This window comes from Lates calcarifer, linkage group LG10 (genome assembly GCF_001640805.2).
Source record: "Lates calcarifer isolate ASB-BC8 linkage group LG10, TLL_Latcal_v3, whole genome shotgun sequence".
NCBI classification, from domain to species: domain Eukaryota; kingdom Metazoa; phylum Chordata; class Actinopteri; family Centropomidae; genus Lates; species Lates calcarifer.
Window position 1 is genome coordinate 10,205,349 of NC_066842.1, and position 20,890 is coordinate 10,226,238.

General features: G+C 41.0%; 2 protein-coding genes across 2 annotated transcripts; one reads left to right on the forward strand and one right to left on the reverse strand.

The window, feature by feature from the left end:
- Nucleotides 1-5,370: 5,370 nt before the first annotated feature.
- Nucleotides 5,371-17,876, reverse strand: duox (dual oxidase). The gene is given in 36 exon segments (XM_018666418.2): nucleotides 5,371-5,991; nucleotides 6,095-6,223; nucleotides 6,650-6,805; nucleotides 6,932-7,090; nucleotides 7,191-7,244; nucleotides 7,246-7,424; nucleotides 7,577-7,730; nucleotides 7,833-7,960; nucleotides 8,064-8,113; nucleotides 8,215-8,314; nucleotides 8,430-8,660; nucleotides 8,758-8,936; nucleotides 9,029-9,064; nucleotides 9,226-9,295; nucleotides 9,392-9,567; nucleotides 9,673-9,766; nucleotides 10,180-10,405; nucleotides 10,659-10,844; nucleotides 11,132-11,242; nucleotides 11,244-11,335; nucleotides 11,611-11,724; nucleotides 11,824-11,961; nucleotides 12,044-12,162; nucleotides 12,324-12,499; nucleotides 12,613-12,785; nucleotides 12,869-12,971; nucleotides 13,423-13,513; nucleotides 13,648-13,744; nucleotides 14,099-14,162; nucleotides 14,634-14,800; nucleotides 15,844-16,045; nucleotides 16,244-16,431; nucleotides 16,938-17,102; nucleotides 17,189-17,272; nucleotides 17,372-17,499; nucleotides 17,782-17,876. Coding segments are annotated over 35 exon segments (4,581 nt in total). The 5' UTR covers nucleotides 17,439-17,499; nucleotides 17,782-17,876; the 3' UTR covers nucleotides 5,371-5,868.
- Nucleotides 17,257-20,846, forward strand: duox2 (dual oxidase 2). The gene is made up of 9 exons (XM_018666423.2): nucleotides 17,257-17,510; nucleotides 17,955-18,086; nucleotides 18,497-18,669; nucleotides 18,885-18,942; nucleotides 19,044-19,178; nucleotides 19,412-19,619; nucleotides 19,730-19,944; nucleotides 20,025-20,215; nucleotides 20,425-20,846. Exons 2-9 carry the CDS (start codon nucleotides 18,020-18,022, stop codon nucleotides 20,434-20,436), a joined length of 1,059 nt encoding a protein of 352 aa, XP_018521939.1. The 5' UTR covers nucleotides 17,257-17,510; nucleotides 17,955-18,019; the 3' UTR covers nucleotides 20,437-20,846.
- Nucleotides 20,847-20,890: the final 44 nt, after the last annotated feature.

Below are 20,890 nucleotides of genomic sequence, written 5' to 3' on the forward strand. Positions count from 1 at the left end.
ATGACTTTGTGTCTGACATAACTACAGATTCTTCAATCATCTGGGAAGAATGATGTGTACAAAAAGCAGGCAGAGCTTATGAAAATAACATTTTCTTAGCTCTTTGGAAATTAAAAACATTCATCAGTAGTCCTCTCCCATCTGTTAGTCATGGATTAAACAAGTTTAGGAGGGTGCTAGGTTTCTCCAACAAACCTGATCCTCCCTAAATATGAACATCAGTGACAACAATATGAATTTTGGGAGTGACTAAAAAGATTAAGTTCACCGGAACAGACTCAAGATACAGTTGTTGACGTTTTCATACCTTAGTCACTTTTCCATTGAGCAGGTCATCCCACCTTTAAAGATGTTAAGGCAAACACGTCAAAGGTCAGTGATAAGACGAGAACAGCATCATCCACCCTTCATCCTCCTGATTCCCACCCATCAACAACAACGTCTTCTTTCTGTTCAACACCCTTCCCACGCCTAGCTGACTACATGTCATGACCCCAGGAAATTATGACAAGGCCAAAACCAAGGCCAAAGTTAAAAGAAATGATTGAGCAGCTCCTGGACTTCTGCAAAACCACCACTTTTTTCAAATGGTATCCAATAACACTTTATAATACAGCCTGTGATGAATCAGTACCAAACCAAGTACTTTTCATTTTCTACTGGTAGTTAAATGTTGGTACAGTGGAAAAAAACAAATCTGTGGGGAACAAGGGAGTAAAAATTGAGCATTTTAGAGGGAAAGACAAATAAATTCTACTTTATTCAGGACTGTATCTATTGAGGACAGTGCTGAGAAACAAAACTGAATTTTGGGCTAATGGTGTGCAGTTTTGGGGTAACAAGATCGAAGACATGGTTCACAAATCTCAGAATAATTACTGCCTTGTCAATCATTTATGGAGAACAACAACAGATTTATAGGGGACTTAACAGGTGTAAGTGATTTAGCCTACCAGCTACTTCGTCCTTCCTTACTAATAAAGCACATTTGGTAGTTTCTCCTCCATAGGATTTCATGCTGTTCTCACAGCTTGTATCAATAATAAATTATCAGCAACCTTATCAACATCTCCCCAGAGACAGGCTGATTTCTATTGGCCTTCAAAACTACTTTGGTACTGCTTCTGCCATTTTCTGAGGAGCAAACATTATGGGAATTTCAAACTTGATAAGCAAATTTTCAAGGAAGTTTTCAGCTGCAAGACTTTCCTGGCTCTAATAACATGGCACTATGTCAGCTCTCGTCAAAGTGGTTACTTGATTTGCTTCCAGGTTTCAGGGCAAACTTTTTTTCTGGTACTTCTTGACCTTTAGTGCTGCATCCAGTACAGCTGACTGTGATTTCCTTATCACGAGGGCAAAGACATTGCTTGGACTCTGGCACAGTTCTAATCTGGCTCGTCTTACCAAACAGACAATCACACTACAGAGAGAGCAAATATTTCTTAAGAGGTGCCCCAAGGTTCAGCCATTGGATGAAGTATTAGAGGGTCTTTGCGCCACTCTAACCCCCAAACAGAAATACTAAGATAAGGTATACAATCCTTAAGCGTTAGCTGTCTGCAGCAATCACCTACCCAGAGGTAGTTAATTTAGATCCCTAAATAATTTCAACAACAGGAGTCCAGTAGAGCACCTGATTTTCTGGCACAAATTTCTGCAGCTAGTATTTCCCTTGCATGTTGATGACTACTGGAACCACTGGTCCCCAAACTGCAGGTCTGAAACTGATAGTGCTGCTCTGTAGCTGAACATGGTATGAGGCTGGTTTGCAGTGTTTTGCTCTAATGACACAGTGTGTTGTTGTTTAAGGTTTATAAAGTACTGCCCGAGAAAGCCAGAGCATTAAGACCAGTCACCTTACCATTTCTAGTTTACCATGGCTAGCTTAGGCTACCTGAAGCAGTAAGCTTAGCTAAAGCTAATGTACCAAACTCTTTGTCACGGCTTCCCCTGTGACCTCAAGTTTCTTCAGAGTTTCTTCTGTTTTCTCCCGCCAGCTTCCCTCGTATCTTAGATTGGTGTGTGTGTGTGTGTGTGTGTGTGTGTGGAGACGTGACGCTGCTCCAGGTAGCCGACTCACCTGTTCGTCATTAATCATTAGCTCTTCATCCACTCGTCGCCAGATTCACATGTCGTGGGAAAGTCGTGGTACGGACTTTCTCGGCTGCTAAGCCTCATTTGAGTTACATGTGGTGTTTCTACAGTGTTTTACGCTTGTCTTTGTGCTCCAATGTCTGTGCCTGAGCTGCCGTCTCCCTCGGCTGCTCACCTACAGTCTCCGCCATTTTCCTTCACCCCCTTGCCTTTCTTCACGTCTCTCCTCATTTCCCCTTATTCACACTAAAGCCTTAATTCCCTAACCTGGTGTCTGCACCTGCCTCTGGGTCCACAAAACAAACTAAAGCCAAAACTGAACTCTAATTGAGTTGATTGATTGATTATTGAACAACTGAAACGTGTATTCTATCAGTAATTATGTTTTCTGTAATCACATCTGATATTTAAATGTATTTATTCAAAGATTAATTTATTAAACAAAAAAGAGACCACACTTTGTCAATAGATACTGGTACTATTGCCTTCACCCTTTGTCCAAACACAAGAGTGCAATATCTAATCATTATTATCTATAGTTTGGGACAATGGTGAATCAGCATGGAAAGACATACAATTAAGTTTTAACAACTCAAATGTTACACAGTTTGGCTGAGAACTTTAAACTTTAGTGCCTTTTTTGCTCAGCCTCACTGAGCCTGTTGCAGCTCTTTGCCTTTGTGAGACATGCATCTCAATTAAACTGAGAATCATAGTTTCAGACTGCAACATGCAGCACAGTTTTGATCAGTTTTAAAATAATTTATGCACATCTGAAGTGTAAAAATACTTTCTCATTATGCAAAATTAAAGTCATGGACCTTGCCAAAGGTCTGGAGAATAAATGGCCTGTGACTGGCAGTAGCTTTGTTGTCTGTAAGCCTTTGTTGTCTGTGTAAAGATTTCCACAGGAAAGTTTTAACAAAAAATGTTCCAGTGATAAAATAAAGAAAAGGCTTGTCAATAACCATAACATGTTCCAATGACTTAAAGGTCTGGCTTGAAACTTATTTACATAGGATTATCTGCAGTCCTATTGTGCAGTAAAATGTTTTAATCTGCGTCTGTTACACAGTTGTCCTCTTATCACTTCAACAAATACTATCACATGGACATATAAAGTAGTCTCTGTTTGGTTTTATTTCTGGTAAGTTGAGTTGAGTGATGCAATAATGTCAGCAGCTTACTGGCTATATGACTCAACTTCTGTTTGACTTGTTGTAAGCACTTTGTCTCAGCGTGTGGCAGCTGTACAAGTGTTGGCAGACGAGTAAAAGTGTCAAGACAGTGGACAACATAGGAGCCATGCCACATAAGTGTCTGCTTTTCTAATCTGTTTAAAATTTTTGTCTTGACATGTATTTTTTGTCTTTACTGAACAGCTGTACAGTAAACAGAAATGAAGACAAAGGAATCATGCTGTATGTGGAAAAGGACGTGTCCCAGATTTGATCAATTAAGGACGCTGCATGTACTGGGTACTAACATGAACCATCTGAGCCACCAAACTGACCAAATCTTTACCTCATTTATTTCTTACAGCAACAATTAGTTTTTCAGAGGACAAAATGTAATATTAGATTAGATAAGATTGAATTCAATCGAATGAGATTAGAATTTGGACAAAAATTTTGCAATGGCAAATGTCATTGTGTAAAAGAACTACATACTGATAAGAATAGAAAAAGAAAGTACAGAAGATGATTCATGAAATAATTACCAAATGTAAGATAAAGATACAGTAAGGAGGCAAGAAAAAGAAGTGAATGTACATGTCTGGCCACTCGTATTACTGTACAAAGGTTTTTCAGGGAAGATTATTATTAAACCTTAGATGACATGACAGACCTATAAATTAAGAATCCCACCAAAGAAAAACATTTGACAGCTGCAAGAACTTTCCTCTCTCCTGCATGCAAGAATCCTGCACCAGATCCCTTTAATCACAGATTTCAATCACTAACAGAGCGATCAAGTCCTTGCACATTCAGCCCAAGTCTTTGAGAAAGACTGAAAGATTTTATCTAAGCAAGGAGGCAAGAGTGGGATCAATTCTATTTGTCTCACATCATGTGAGTAGAAACTTTACTGATGTGAAGCCCATAGACGCTCAGCACCTCCTAAACAAGCTGAAAATTATAACAGGTTTTCTCAGCAATAGCATTTATAGTTTGAGGAAACATGCCACTTACGGTAAGTCAGCTACCTGATGTGTTAATTTCGGTGTTAAACAATGGGGACGTATCTAATTAATCAGGCTTGTGACAAGAGAGTCGCCACTTGGACAAATTCATTTCACCTGCTGAGGTGATTAAGGTGCAGTGAGTTAAAGGAGAGTGCTCAGTGGCTAACAATCAGACTGTGGTTAACCCTGTAAACCCAGCAGCTGACAGGTGTGAGTATGTGCAACTGTGTGACAGGAGCAGGGCGTTCTGCTCTCAGTGAAACTAACCCGAGTAGAAAAAAATGACATTGTTCCTGTAACTGCAACTGGTGTGATTGTAATTACAGTAGTCAGTTGAACCTCTGGAGGCACTAGTGGCTCAGCGTCTTGCTCAAAGACACTTTGTCAGTGCAGTGGATGTTTGAGCCTGATAACACACACAGACTTGAAGCCATGTCCTCAAGCTGAAGCGCTGAAGATTCCCTATTTATGCCTCTTAGATTACACTCAAACAGAAATGCAAAATTAAGACTTTCCTCTGTGGTTGAGTAAGCTTGTGTCTTTTATCCTGCTTTGGAAGTTTCACTATATCTCCATGATATTGACTCAGGTCATTAAATTTCTGCATACACCCTCGTGTTATCTTGTGTTATCTTAAATGTGTCTGACAGGCAAACCAATGTGTGCAGCGTATTGCAGCAGCACGGCATTCATGCAGGCATTATTCACGAAAGTATTATACAAATATCAAACACGTGGATGTGAACAATGCAGTTTGTTAAATTATGTCTCGTGCAGCACCAAAGAGACTACTTTTACTTGTTAATCTTTCTGTGGATGGAGGAGCCGCCCGGCTTATCACTCAACCAACAAATCAAATTTAGTTACGGTTAATTCAAGTGTAATTGTAGTCTAAAAGCTAGAGGCATCAGAAGGAGCCAACAGCAGAATTTAGTCAACTTTCAGTGCACAAAACCCCACAGGTCCTTACATAATCTAACATCCTACCACAAACACACAACAGTGAAAGCTAGTGTTATATTGATGAGCTGACTGTGCTAATGCTTATGCTTTGTGACAGGCACTGACTGACATGACAGTGTCACAAATATTTATTGTAAAATGTTAATTTATTTGTTCCAGACATTTAACACAAAAGCATGAGAAATCAATAACACGAATCAGTCATATATTATGACCTCAATATTTTTGCAAACTACATTTACCACATTTCTGAGCAAATTAAAAGAAAAACACATGGTGGATGATTACAATGATTTGACATAAATTATTGATAAAATCCTGTATTTTTGTGATATTACATGAAATAATAATCCTATCCTTGACTGACTGAAATTAATGTAACAATAATATTTGTGATTACAAAACAAATGTGTAGAGAAGAAGACATATTTAATCAGAAAGCAACAAGTATCTTTCACTTCAATATTCGGTATTGCTTAAAATCTAAACTTCCTACATTGGCTCTGTGATTATGTGTGGAAAAGTATTTGTCGTTAACTGCTGCAGTAACTTATTCTCCAGCGTAAAGTGGCTTGTCGTTCCTTCTACCATGAACAGCAGTCCTGAGGAGTGCTGAAGAAATGTTAGAAGTTCTCATAGTGATGCATGAAATGGGCCTGATCCCTCTTGTTCATCTGTTGACAAGCTTTCTCCACGTTCTTGGTCAGTCCAGGTGGACCACAGCTGAACACACCAATTTTACCCACCTATGGAGAAAAATAAGAAATTTAAAAGTTTAAATATTTCATTCATTTTGTCCAGGCAGGTTCAGAAAAACATGAGGTAGATGAAGATGGATGAAGGGCTAACCTCGGGGTGAACTTCCTGCAGTGAGCTGAAAAAGGACACAAAGGGTGGACGGCCGAAGTGGGTGACGGATCGCAGGCCTGTGAAGAGACTGCGGTTCCACACCTTCTGAAAGTGGCGCTCACACACGTACTGTCCACACATTACAAAGACAAGACAACAGTGAGGAATTGGTGGTTTCCATTATGAAATACTGTTAAAGGAACAGTTCAACATTTTGGGAAATATGTTTATATACTCTTGTACATGTAGATGAGAAGATAGCCTGGCTCTGTCCAAAGGTTTTGTTACTTTCAGACAGAGCCAGGACAGCTGTTTCCCCTTGTTTCCAGTCTTCATGCTAAGCTAAAGTAACTGGCTGCTGGATGTATCTTCATTTTGCACATTTAACATTTAACTCTCTGCAAGAAACCCCGTAACCATATTTTCCCAAACGTCAAACTATTCCTTTGACATTAATAACATTAAAAAAAATTAAGTTTGTTAAATATTCAGCAGCATTTCAGTCCACTTTACATTTTTTTGTGATACTTTGAAAAGAGGACTGCAGAGTCTCACCAGCATGGTGGTGCGGAGGTCGAACTTCTCAGCCACCTGAGTGATGTAGGTGTGGACTGAGACCAGCTCATGGGTGTCCATCTCCTCCACCTCCCTAATGATGTCAGACACCCACTCAAACTGACGCTGTGTTCGAGTCACCCAGATGAAGTACACCTACAAACAATCACTGACTATTAGCAAGAGTTTGTTTATAGAATGAGTTTCCTGCACAAACAAATAATGCTTTGGGGAAAAATTCAAGATTAAATGGATTATAGGTTGTTTGATTATAAGCTGCACCTTTTTACACTGAATCTTGGACTTGATGGAGGACTTGAACACCAGGTCTTTGAGGATAGACGCAAATGGGGTGACTCCAATTCCTCCTCCCACCAGAACAGACACTTCAAAGTCAATCCACTCCTGATGGCCCTCACCAAACGGGCCATCCAAGTACAGCTGAGGATTAAATGAAATATGAATATAAATGTCATGAAAAGACAAAGAATGAAAAAGCACTTGAAATTGTTCATACAAACAAAATAAATCAATGTCCTGCCTTTGGATAGGCTCCCAGTTCAAACAGGCTTTCCTCGGTGTAGAGCTCCCGGAGCTCGGCTCGTCCAGGGCCCCACAGCTCGGATGTGCAGGCTCAGGGTCTCTTCGTGAGGGGCTGAAGTCAGTGTGAATGGGTGGTACTCATCTGTGCCCAACATGAGGCACGCTATGCGAACCCACTGGCCCGAACGGTACACGAAGCCCTGTGGTCGCTTAAACTCCAGATGTGTCACACCTACAGGTAGGACAGCCGAGGGAAGTGTGAATTCGAATGCACAATGCACACACACACACACAAGTTCAGTGAAGATGGTGGAAAAGTGCAATTTCATTAGCAAAGACTAAAACCAAGGAAAGACTGAGACACTTTAAAGACTTCAGTGTAACCTGAAGGCAGCAGTTCCGCTCTGACCACAGGGATCTCCACCTTCTTCCTACTCAGACTGATTAGTTTGTCCAGCAGGAAAAGCAGCGCAGGAGGGATTAGATAGATGAAGAAACGGGGCTCTTGGAGGAGGGCGAAGCTGCCATGAATTACCGTCTGGTGGATGAAAACAAAGCCAGCATCACACCTTAGTAACTGCCCTTCCATTATGAATTATGAATGCATTTGGGGTGTTTTTTAAATCAGAAAACTACTTACAAGAGTATACACGACAACGTAGAGGTAATGTGTGATCCAAAATGCACGAAAACTTATGCGACGGAAATAGTGTGAGGCAAAAACATACATGAATGAAAAAACAAAAAGAAGCAGGACGCCTGTCATTCCTAGGAAAACAAAGCAGAGCATAAAAACAGGATTACAGAGTCATAGCAAACAGCCCGTGTACTGTATAACTGCTGAAGGTCTAAAATCAGTTTCTTAAAATACCTGGAACAGTTTGAAAGAACCACCACGACCACTTGAGAGGGATTTCAGACCTAAAATATAAAAAAAGCATTCAGTTAAATGCCAAAAACTGTAGCTCTACTACAGAGTGTACAGCTATCTGTAAAAATCAGGCAGATATTACAAACATTACCCATTGTTGGATAAGACTTTGGGGAACAGACAAGACAGGATGCTGAGGTCACTGATGGAGAAGATGTAGATGTTGACCACATGGCCCAAGCTATGAACAACTATAGCGAGAACAGAAACGTGTGAGCACAAATAAAATCTAGACATCAAAACATAAGTTTCCAACATTACTCTCTACAATCATTGTTGTAATGCTCTCTCCTTTTCTCTGCCAACCTGCCAGGATGATGGCAGTCATGGCCATGAAGCGATGGAAGTCAATGGCGGCATCAAAGGGGATGTATCGGTTGAGGAAGGTCTCCCTGCACAGCGTGATGAGGTTACGGCACACAGTGAGGAGCATGTACGGAAACAGAAAGGAGATGGCGGCTGCCGAGCCACGGGAGACAATGATGCCCACCACTGAAGTCTCAGGGATACCTGTAGATTCAGCCTGCAAACCGTAGTCTGAACACAGTATTTTGTAATTAGGTCAGACCAGAAAGTATGATACTAGAGGGCAGTGAAAGACTATAATTCATCAACGAGGAAGTAGAACACTCACAGTAACATCTTTCAAGTGCCACACCCGCTGAGATGCCATATACAATGATGAAACAGACAATGTGGCGGCGATAATTCTCAATGAAACGTTTGAAATGCTGGATCTTCTGCTGGACTGGATTCCTTATGTACTGCTCACGCTTGGGCTTCACATAGACTTTTGGAGTGCTTGTGCTCAACCTGAAAATATTCAAATCCACTTGAGTTTACTCTGGGAATATTCTGTGTTCAGAGTCATGGACAGGAACAGAAAAATAAAACAAGGAGCATACTTTATCCGTCTACGTATCTCCTGCCCATCTGTCTTGCTGCAAACAAAAAGTGGACAAAAATCGCATTATGAGCTTGGAAACAATGAGTGATGAAAAGTTACAGTAAGTCATCATTTTTCGTCTCTAGCGTTGAAGCAACAGTTGTACCATTAATGATCTGGATGACAAATTACATCCTGTGTGTCCTGTTCTCTTACCTGTTTGTCGGACAGATGAAGGACACTCTCTGGTCTCGACTCATCCGCTTCTTCCCCTGTTTCTCCATCCCTACACACACAGCAGACGCACTAATTCATCAGACAAGGTCAGAGAAATGAGGATATATGTATATAAAAAAACATCTTAAACAAAACTTTTTCCAGCCTTTGACATTGAGTTGAGCAAACTGCAGCTCCTTCTCGTGGTCCCGCAGGAGATAATGGAAGTCCTCCCATGAGATTTTCTCCTTGTCATTAAAGCCTGCAGCCTCCATCATGGCCTTGATGCCTTCCTCTGCCTGGCTCTTTGACAGGGCACCGTTGGAAATTTCAATGAAAGACCTGAAGCACATTGAAAGGGCAACGACAGCTCATCAAACAAACAAAAAAAAAAACAAACAAGAGACTTGGTTCAGGCATGGAAAAAGTTAAAACACTTGATAAAACCTGAGCATCCTGGCAAATTCTTCTTTTGACAAGAAACCAGTTCCACCGATGTCGTTCATGGAGAACATCAGTTTGGATTTTTCCTCAGGAGACCCTGTATAAATGCACATATCATCGATGGCTAATACTGTTCACTGTTCTACTATGTGGCATCCAAATTTTTATTAAGTATCAGACATCTGTCATTCATGTAGTCCACTGCTCACTCCTAGCTGTCTAAACATAAGCAATCAGTCTATAAAACCTGTAATGAAATAGTCTTTTCGTTTCTTGATGTTTTTATTGATTCACTCAATTGTTTACAGGATGTGTTCTGTGAATTAATTTTCATTTGCAGCTGAGTAGTCACAGTAGATTGTCCTTAGAGCCCTGCCAGTCCACCAAAATGAAACTGATTATTATTAGTTTCAGTAGGGGGTGTCATATGGTGGTCTAAATTCACAAAAGCCTGAATGTTTGAATTTTATTAATATAAAAAAGGACAATCATTTAAGTCATGGGTTTTACCTTTCATAAAGATAACCATCACATCAAGAAACTCTTGGAAGGAGAGGTAACCGTTTCCATCTTTATCAGCTAGTGTGAACATGGAGTCCACAAATAAAGAGTCGGGCTTGAGGCCCAGTGCATCTGCAAACTCTGATGCCGTCAGCTCGCACTGGAGAACCTCTCTGGCTTTCTCACGGGAAACGCCACTCATGTCACCAGCGTCACACTTCTCTATCTCCAAGACCTGTGCACCGGGGGACAGTGTCATTATACTGTATGTCACCATAGTGTCATTGGTAATATCACTGACGTTAGCTGAGGTTATCATCACAGATGAGGTCACCATCAAGACCAACAATTAGTTCTTTTGGCCTAAGGTTGGACATAATTTGACCTCAAACAATGTTTGACGACATTTTGTGGCTGAGCTTAAAGCTGCTGCTGCTGCTGCTGTATCAGAGCAGAGGATGAGGTAAACACCCAGAGGCTGACAGTACCTTAGAGAAAGCGTGTCGAATGAAAGTTTCCACAATCTGAGCCCTCTGCTCTTTGGTTAAAGCCTCCTTCAGCAGTTCCTTCTCTCTCATCTCCCTCACTCTAATCTCCTGCCCGACGTCTGTCACCGCAGGGTGCAGGTGCTTGACAAATGCTGTACGTTTGCTCTCGTCATCAAAAAACAGCACCTGGATGTGCAAACAGAGGACATCAGAGGACAATAAATAGGATTGGAGAGAGATAAAAGTGATGCAGATCAGGTACTTCTGCAGAATCATGCTTGCAACAACAACTGGTGACGTGGAAAACAAAAAGAAGCAACTTGAGTGAAAACACTGGAGGTGCATAAACTGCAGACAACCTTAAATGCAAACATTTGGCTGTACATGCTTGCACAAGATGCAGCGCTAGCAACACTCTTTGAAACAGTTTTTTGAAGGTGCAAAACCATCCCCTCCCATTTCCAGCTACTCACCAGGTCATACTCTTTGGGTACTTTGAGCAGCAGAGCTTTACGGTGATGGTCATTGGAGAGATGGATATCTAAGTAGTCCTGGTGGCCCAGATTGAGGCAACGCGGAGCAGCAGGCAGATCTATCGAAGATCTGCAGCCGGCTCTTCTCATCGACCTCCACACTGACAGGATTTAGAGGTTTTTTATGGCCCTGCCACTCATGGGCTGGAGAGCAAAAACAGAATGAGAAGAGGCGGAGGACAGGTATACAATAACAGTAAATACCAGCAATAGAGATGATAGCAAAGGCATTTTAGTTTTACTGTCACTTGTGAATAACTGATTATGACTTGAGTTCAGCTTGTCTAGTGTTTATAATGAGGCTAATGTCGACTATCATTTGAATTTTGTAGCCAATGTGAACACTTAACTTCAGTATCTACATGCCCAATGTTAAACTTAGATTCATGCAAATAAAGTGCTGATTGACTGATTCATACCAGTGATTCCCACAGCTGGCTCCTCTGTTTTGGCTCCAGCTTTTCTTCTCCTCTGGAACTTCCTGTATCTGTACTTGCGAAGATACGCCACCATACAGGCCACTAGAAAACTCACTGTGAAAATAAAACAATCAAAACTGATCAAACTGCTGATAAGTGATATCAGTATTATTTCAGTGCAAAAAGAGATGGATTTATGAGTATGATACTGACCAACAGGAAAGAGAAACAGAACAATGATAAATATCCCAAAGCCAGCTTTATACCCATCAAAGTAATTAAGTTTGGTAGCATTAGTGCAGGGATAGAGCACTGATGCATTCAGCTGAGCGGGCTGAGGACAAGGGTCACCTAAGGCAACAGAGAGATTGCTTTTTAGTAATTCATTAATAATATTCATTTATTTGTATGACACACATGTTGTGTACTGTACCATCCCTCCAGAAGAACACATTAGTTTGTATATCATTGGCCTCTGCACTGGTGACAGCAACGAGGATGTCATGAAACGTCATGTTGCGGATTGTCTGGATCTCCTCATCTGTGAACAAACTGGAAAACACCCACAGTAAGAACTGACTGACCCACATGATATAAAAGGATGGAACTACCACAAACAGTAAAGTGAGATCAATCACAGAGTACTGTGGGAATTAAGACTGTATTACAGTTATCTCTACTGTATGTTCAAAGTGCTTTAGAGGAAAGCTTACCCATTCTGTTTGTTCTCGAACCAGAAGCGGTCCCCATTTCTGATGCGTTCAAACTGGTCCAAGATTATGGCAGAGAAAACTGGACCCGGACCATCGAGAGACTCTAGCAGTCCTCCGGGGAAGAGCTCCAGTTTTGAGACGTCTCTGTTATATAGTTCTGCAACATCATGGAGCAACTGTATACAACACAGTTTAATTCAAAGTTACTGTTAAACTTTTTTTATGCAGTTCATGTTTGATCACTCTTTGTTTAAAGATGTTTTTCAGTTTGAGGACTGCAGTCTTTTACCTGTGGGTTGATGTTGTTGAGCTCAGGATTTATGTCCTCAAATGTTTTTACAGGAGGCAGATCCAGAGCTTTTCTGACCTCAGTGTAACTTCGCAGGCCAAAGTCTCTTCCTCTCTGGATGGTTATGGCAACCAGATCAGTCCGGGTGAACCTTAGGGGCCCGTACATGTAGTCTATAAAGGCATAAATCAGATCAGAGCAGTGAATATTAATTCATAACTGTGTATCTAGAAAGTGAATAACACGTATTAAAAACCTCTCAGGTCCTCCACGACAATATTGTCTTCTCTCTCTGCAATCTGGGAAGCCATGCCCATGAGGAGGTCGTCTACATCCTGGCTTGTCTTCACATTGAGTCTCTGGAAACAAAAAGACATAGAATTAATATATAATATACAAAAATCACCTTTCCCTAACAGATGGTGTTAAAGAGGCCATTCAGAGTAGAAGCTGACTAAAGCACTTCTTTAGGGAGATACTTTGTACAGAAACAATCATCATCCATCACAGCAAATATTTGCCTCTTCTATCCTTCAGATCTTTAAAATGTCCTTTAAATGTCCCCATTTGTACTCAGACACAAACACAGGTTTATGTTTGTGTTTCTCAGGTTACAAAGACCCTGGGTCATATCCTGCCAGAAATCCCTCCTGTTCTCTTCTGTACTTTTCCATTGTCTCCATAAATAAATAATTCTGCTCTCATTTAAAGAAAACATCACACAAGAAGACGGCAGAGAACAGGTTTGTGGTGATAAATGGACAGAGTATTTAAATGAGTACGTGTGTCAATTTACTTATTGTTATATACCTGACGTTTCCAAAAGCTGTTGCAGAGACGCATGGCTGGTGATGAGCTGCCATCTACATTGGTAATTTTCCGAAAATGACAGGTTCGGTTCCTGTAGGAAAAAGGACAATTAATGCAATAGAGTGTATCTCTCAAAGAGTGTTTGACACTGTTCACTGCAGCACATTAACAATAGCAAGCTTTGATTTCTCACAATTTGCTATGGGGAAAAAAAAGAACCAATACCTCATGTAAACACCAGGTGGGGCCATAGTGATACCAAATCGCACAGCAGCAGCTTGAAACTCAGGAGAGATCCCTGGATCGATAAACTTCTGGTAACCTGTGTGCAGAGAAGTAACTTGATAAACTACAAGCTGTGAATCCACATGCATGTAAACCTCCTCCAGTATATCATCACCCAAATGGTCAAAGTGAAGTAAGAGAGGCAGAACAGATACAAAAATGAAAAGTGATTGAGGTGTTGGGGTCATCTGACTACTGTCTGACTACTAACTTTCTTCAGCTGTGGGTGCTTATTCAGCAAAAGAAGGAGACTCAGGGTGATGCTTTGCTGACAGAGCACATATTCGTCAAAAACGGACCAACGATAGCTCACCTCACCACGGCTTGTGGTCACTGGTGCATTACCCATTCCCTTCCACTTGTACGCACACGTACTCTAGCTGATTCTTACCTGGGTAAGGAGGAAGCTTTTTGTCTTTGAGAAATCCAGGCAGCCATTCGTAGAGAGCAATACTCTGTTTGGAAAAATAACAGGTATAAATGTTACTGCAGCTTTTTTGAATCTAAACTATAACTTAGATTATTCATAAAGAGATAAACAGAACATGACGGTATGAGCTTTGATGATATTATATCCTGCAATCAGATTTTTTCCTCTCTTTACCTAATTTTTTGGGATCATTCTCATTTCTCTTTTAGATTTGATGTGACTTAAAATATTACCTGATTGTAAATAGTTTGTTAGCTATTATTTTCAGTAGAAACTGGAAAAGTGTGAGTAATGTTGTTCAGGGCAGTTCTTGCAGAGGAGAGACTCTGCTAATCAAACAAGTCAGGGATGATGCATTCGCCCTGAAACTAAAACCATCAATTTCATCCATAAAATCACGACCACCTGGCGTTGATGCAACCTCGCTCTTTTCCAGAGTGCAAATTAAATCAGCATCTGTGCAGCGAGAGGATTACATGCAGACTTTTCCCTCTACCTGGAATGTGGCCACAACGGTCTTCCTGGCGTTTTGAAACAGCTTTTCGTCTGACCACCCTGGGTGTTCCTCATGCAGTTTGGAGGCTACATAATTGTGGTAGCGAAACCAGATAATCCCCTCTGCTGCTGTGAACATGTTCTCATTGGCCCAGGCATTTCCCAACTCTGAGGAAAGAAGATGGCACAAATTATAGGGAATTCTTCTCTTCCATCATGTGAATTAACATCACCATAGCCACGACACAATAAACAGAGAAGAGGCTGTTTATATAGAATTTTTAAATAGAGAACTGTCCCAGAATTCACAGATGTTCTGCACTGTATTAGTATAATGTTATACTCCCACTGCATTCATTGATGAGGCTCTCTGACCACTAATGGAATGATAATTTGGCTGTTTGTTTTCAAGGACGTGACAACAGAGTGGTGACAACAGGAGAAGATCCTCCGCCTCCACCCCAGATAATAACTACACACTTGTAACAACACAAGCAACAAAACACTGGTTTTGTGACACCTGTATGGCATCTTCTTTGCTATAGAGAGAGGGATTTACTGCGGTGAGTGTGACAAACCATTTACACAATAATTAAAGAGTCATAATACACGTCAGGCTGGGCCTCCCTTGACTCAGCCTTGCAGACCGATCAAAGCAGACCTTGGTGAAATAACATTTGCAAGAAATTCTTGCTGTTTGTTTTTGGCAACTTGCAGTATCGATTGAGTGGGTATTGCCACATACGAAAATACAATACAGATAACAGATCGCTTAAAAGTACAGTTCAGCCAAACAAACAATAAAACGATGAAGCTGATCTTGAGTGAAAGATGCATTTCAGTGTGATTTGCTGAGATTTTCTGTTATGTGCAATCACAGCACGTTTGTGAAGCTGAAAAAGCTGTGGATTATTGTGAAGAACTGTGTCATCCCACTTGGAAAGAGTGATTGCTGTTGTTGTTGAGTTTTAAAGGCCATTGATGAAATGTCACTGAGCACTAGAGCTTTAGGTTGAGCTCCAGTCAATATTCCTTCAATAACTCACACTTAACTATTTGGCTGGATGTACTGCACTCCAGGTATGGAGGAAATTATGTTTAATGGTGTTTTTGAGTGAACTGCTCCTATAATCAATAACATTCAGTGGGAGTCAGTTTAGTTGAATTTTTCTGCAACAATCAGCTCCAGTTTAAATTGTGACATGTCTCACCATAAAGGCCGTCAGGTCCACGTTCTCCCGTAGAGGGGTCAGCAGCGCTCCACATGAGATTGCGTCCTCCTCCCTCTTTTGGCATGTTCCACTCCGAGCCTGAGGTCATGAGCCCACGTGAGAAGCTTCTCAGAGAGTCCGCCCAGGATGTGGATGGGCCGTAGATGGAGCTGCCATCTATCCATGCAGTCACCAAGTTGACCTGCATGTGTTGTATTTGTTTATCTAAAATTAGTGTACTTCAGGAAAGGGAAATGTCAGATAATATAATGTAAAGTGCCCTCCAGAGCTGTCTAAACTGTTACAGTTCTTAACTTACTGCTCACCCTTCCTGATTGTTTCTGGAGGCTGCACTTAACAAACATGTCATTTCACATTGATAAGACTCAATAATCAGCACCTGTGTGCGCGGGTTACTGGGACTCTGTCCAGACTCTTTGTCCCATGGTCCTCTCTGGAAGGGCAGCAGGACTTCTCCAGTGGCGGTCGGGTCAAAGACGGGGTCACCTTTTGGGACTGGGATGTTCATGAACTCAGGTGGACACCCAGGGGTTCTTGAGTCAAAAATTTCAAAAGCAACATGATAGCCTAAAAAAAGTTAAAGAAAAGTTAGTTACTTCAAAAGGTCATTACCAACTTTATTATCACAACAATATATTGTCAATGGTTATGATATAACGGGGACAATTGAGTACGTTGAATCACTGACATACCATGAAAACCAAAGAGTTGATATCTTGGCATATTATTGGTACCAGACTATGCCTGCTTAGAAAGCAAAGGCCTATACTAAATTAGTATCATCATTTATCAGTGATATTTGTTTGATTTTGTCACTTGCAATTTTATAATTCTACTTTTTCTGTGGTTTTACCACTTGATTCAACGATTAGCTTAACACCAGTAAGGATATCATTATATGTTTCATCATTTAATTACTTACACCTGTGTTGCACCTGCACTTCGGAAGATATGAACCATGTTGGTAGATTATTACAACTCCTTAACAGTTTCTTTAGCTTGTCTCCAAATTGAGTACGCTTAGGCTAATATGTTATAGTGTACACCAATGCAACAAAACACAATATATTTACCAAAGAACAGCGAGAGCACGGTCAGGTTGCGTGTGGAGGGCAAACCGGAGGGCCCCTGGGTCAGCAGGCTGCTCAGTCTACGGGGGTTTGGCAACAGCGGCTGCTGGACAGGTTGGTAGACCCCGTCCCAGTAATGCGCGGGCACGAGACGCATGAGGTGAGAACCTGCGCGAGCAGAGACACAGCGTAATTGGCAGTCTGTACCGCTGCTGCTGCTGCTGCTGCACGCTTTACTGAACACTGTTACTTACCGACAGCTCCGCGTCTGGGATATCCCAGGCTGTTGTACCAGCCGTCAAAGCGAGGAACCTCCCAGGTTATTTCACAGCGTGAATCTGTTCAACACATGTCGGGTTTAAACACTGTTTCTGCTTACCGCCATTTTCTACGTTAACTGAGTTGAGTAATATGAAGTTAAACTGCCGTCTACTTACGTTCACTGAATATGAGCACAGAGCCAACCACTGCACAGATACTCCAGAGCCGTTTACGCAAATCCATTGATGCGAGAGATGCTCCTCAGCTCAGTCCTCAGCCAAGAGGAGTGAAGGGCTTCTGAGAACTGAAGACAAGGTGAGGGTAACCAACTCTTACTTTTATATTTTGGTCAAATTTCCATGTAATGCAGTTACAGTTAAATAAAGTTGGTTTGGTATTAAAGTAGAGAGAAAAAACAGGAAATCAAACTCAACACCTGACGCCCTTTGTCTGCTTAAATGAACAGTAAAACTTTACAAAAATATATCACTGCTCCTTTTGTCTGTTAACTCTAGACGTTCAAAGACAATGTTGTGCCCCTATCACTTGATATCTAATAAGAGAAGATGAAATAGTTGAGTCTTACCTCCTGTAGAGATTGAACTGTAGTGCAGAAGACTTGCAGGAGCACAGGTGGAGATGAGGAATGGTGCAATACTAAAGCCAACGTGTGTTGCACAGCTTATCACAAACTGCATGTGACCTGTGTTGCCCAAATGGGAATGGTCATCATCTCTGGATCACACCTCTTTTCCACAGTATTCCAGTAAGTGCATCCTCCTCCTCAGTGACACAAAGGGGACCGAATGGTATAAAAGAAGTGTATGTTCCCTCAACATTCACACTCCACATCACTCTCTTCTTCTTCAGTCCTCATCTTTAAATTTTCAGGTAAGAAACCTCCCTTTTTGGGGTTTTACCTTTTCTCTGTTTCATTGATTGGCTTTATTAGATTCTTTGAAACTTTTCTATTTATTAAGGTTCAAATTAATGCATTTAAATCAGCTGCAGCCAAGTTAAGAGCACCTATTTACATTACACCGCTCAAATGGAGCTGTAGAATTGCATGCCTTTGTATATCATATAGATGCATTTCTCTCAGTAAAGATACCAAGTGTGAAGGAATGTTAAATGCTTTTGCACATGTCAGACATGTTTGAATCATGTGCAATGTTACACAGTGGTAATAATGCCCCATCCCTTATCTACTGTAAGAAACAAGAGCTGCTATCTCTGCATCTGGAGGAAACTGAGAACCCCGCCACTAACACTGTCTTCTCTGTTGCACTGTCTGGTCTCAGCTGCGACCGTAACATCAGGAGCTAAGATGACTTTCTACGATGACATTTACCCATTCTACCCTCTACAAAGGACCTCCTTCATCTTCAGTGGCCGCTTGCTCACCATTATTCTGGTCTTCCTTGTGCTAGCGGGCGGTCTTCTTCTCATTCTGCCAGGGATTCGAGGGAAGTCGGTGAGTGCAACCCATCAGATAAACTATTACTCACTGCGAACATATCATAAAACCTCAGAATTGTCGTCTCCATTTGTGCTTGTTAGGATGGTTTTTGAAAGTGCAAATAAAAATAAAAATAATTTATTTTTCTGTTTTAATTTAACTGCGCTCACTTTTTTTTTTTACCTAAGCAGTCAGAATAATCTTTATTCTCTTATTTCTCTTCCAATCAGAGGCTGTTCTGGACGTTTAGAATATTTATCAGCCTGTTCATAGGTGCGGTGATTGTGGGTGAGTTTTGTAATCTTATGATCGTTGTTGATCGTTGTTGAATAAATCACAGATGTTGTTTCTTGGCACAGTGATAAATGTTTATGCTTTTTTCTCCGTAGCGCTCAACTTTACCAACGACTGGGCTGAGGCCAGAATGACCACTAATGCCACCTACAAGTCTTTCAGCAACGCAGTGGTTAATGCTGAGATCGGCCTGCACGTTGGACTGTATGGCATCAACGTTACACTGAAGGGTGAGTCACTGCTGCTGCTGTTGTGTCTAGATGTCATCTATAGTACATTCATATACTGGCACCTTTAATGTTTTGAACAACTTACATGTTTGATCAAGATGAATACTAAATAGTTTGACCACAATATTCCTGCAATATTTGTCATAAAAAGTAAAAAGTAAACTCCATTTTGTGAAACAACAAGTCATTTTAATCTGTCCTGTACATGAGTTTGCATTTCCTTTCTCTCTCAGGGAATCCTGTTGTGCAGTTCAATGAGACCATTGACTACAATGAGATATTCAGCTGGCATGACACTATTGAAGAAGAGTATGAGGAAGCTCTGGAGAAAGGTTTACCCAATCCCATCCTGTATATTGCAGAAAAGTTCACCCTCAGCAGCCCATGTGGACTCATCTATCAGTACAGATACTCTGGACGATACGCCTCTGCAACTCTCTGGTAGCTACACACAACTCATCATTTGAAACTGTAATGATATAGTGTTGATTTCAGCAGATAATTCTTTAAACAAATAGCAGAAATTAAAAAGCCTGCTGCCACTTTCTCAGGACTGCATTTTGCTGCTGGATGCTTGCCAACATCCTGTTCTCCATGCCGGTCATTCTGTATGCTGGGTACATGATGCTGTTCACCGCTGCCTTCATCTTCTTCTCCATGGCGTCATTCTCCACCATCATGAATGTGCCGCAGTGTGTTTTCTCCATAGGAACTGACTCCTTTGAAACAGAATACAGTCATTCGTTCTGGCTGGCTCTGGCTACAGGTGAAGATAATGAGCTGCACATTGATTTCAGATGTTTTGCACTTGCATAAAAGATTTCTACTAACTGAGATGACTTGCAGGTGTTCTGTGCACCATCATTGGGATTCTGGTCGTGATGTTTAACTACATGATACCAGAGAAGATGAAAGAGGCTTTCAGTGTTGGTGTCGACAGTTATGAAGATGAGGATGTTGCTTACGGGGAGGGCTACCTGAATTCAGTTTTCCTTGACGGGGTGACAATTTCACCATTGCCATCAAAAGTCAGCACGGTAAGTTGTTGGAATTAGGAGGATAATACTTCCTGTTAACACATAATGATCATCCTAGTAGTGGAAATGTAACCAATGCAACATTAATTACGATTGCAAGGTTAAAATAAAATGAATCACTGCCATTATGGCTAATATTTTATGTCCATAAATCATTTAAAATAAATATTGTGCTCACTGACTATGCTCATTTTCTTTCTGTGTTTCAGGAACATATATGAAGCCATCCAGGTTTCCCTCAGGGAGCTTTTCCAGCCAATACTTGAAGTTATTTTTGCTGAATGTGTTACAGATGGAGTGTCGTTTTAATTATCTGTGTGAGCCTGTAAAGTGTTATGTGTTAAGTGATTCAACTGTAAATAGTTTGTAAAGTTAATTGGCATGTAGCAGTAGTTGTAAATACAATATAATTGCATGGGATCCATACTAATATGTATATACACTGATTAGTATGCATTTTCACTGCTCTGTCAATTTGTTCATTTTTATTACACTGATGTTTGATGTAGCCTCTGCAGGATTTCACTGGTTTCAGTTTCCTTCTTTCACGGCTTCTGAGCTCTACATAAATGTGAAAACACTAAGAGAAACAGCCTGTGAAAGGTCAACTGTTCAATCTCTAATTCAAGCAAAATGTATTTTATTGTCTTGTCTGTTTGTAGGTAACACCTTAAT

What these genes read in the sequence shown, in the direction of transcription:
- duox2 (XM_018666423.2), top strand. Translation starts at nt 18,020, where the DNA reads ATGTTCCCTCAACATTCACACTCCACATCACTCTCTTCTTCTTCAGTC. An exon ending in CAGGGATTCGAGGGAAGTCG is followed by an intron (nt 18,670 to 18,884) that starts GTGAGTGCAACC and finishes TCTTCCAATCAG; the next exon opens with AGGCTGTTCTGGACGTTTAG. An exon ending in CTGGCTGGCTCTGGCTACAG is followed by an intron (nt 19,945 to 20,024) that starts GTGAAGATAATG and finishes GATGACTTGCAG; the next exon opens with GTGTTCTGTGCACCATCATT.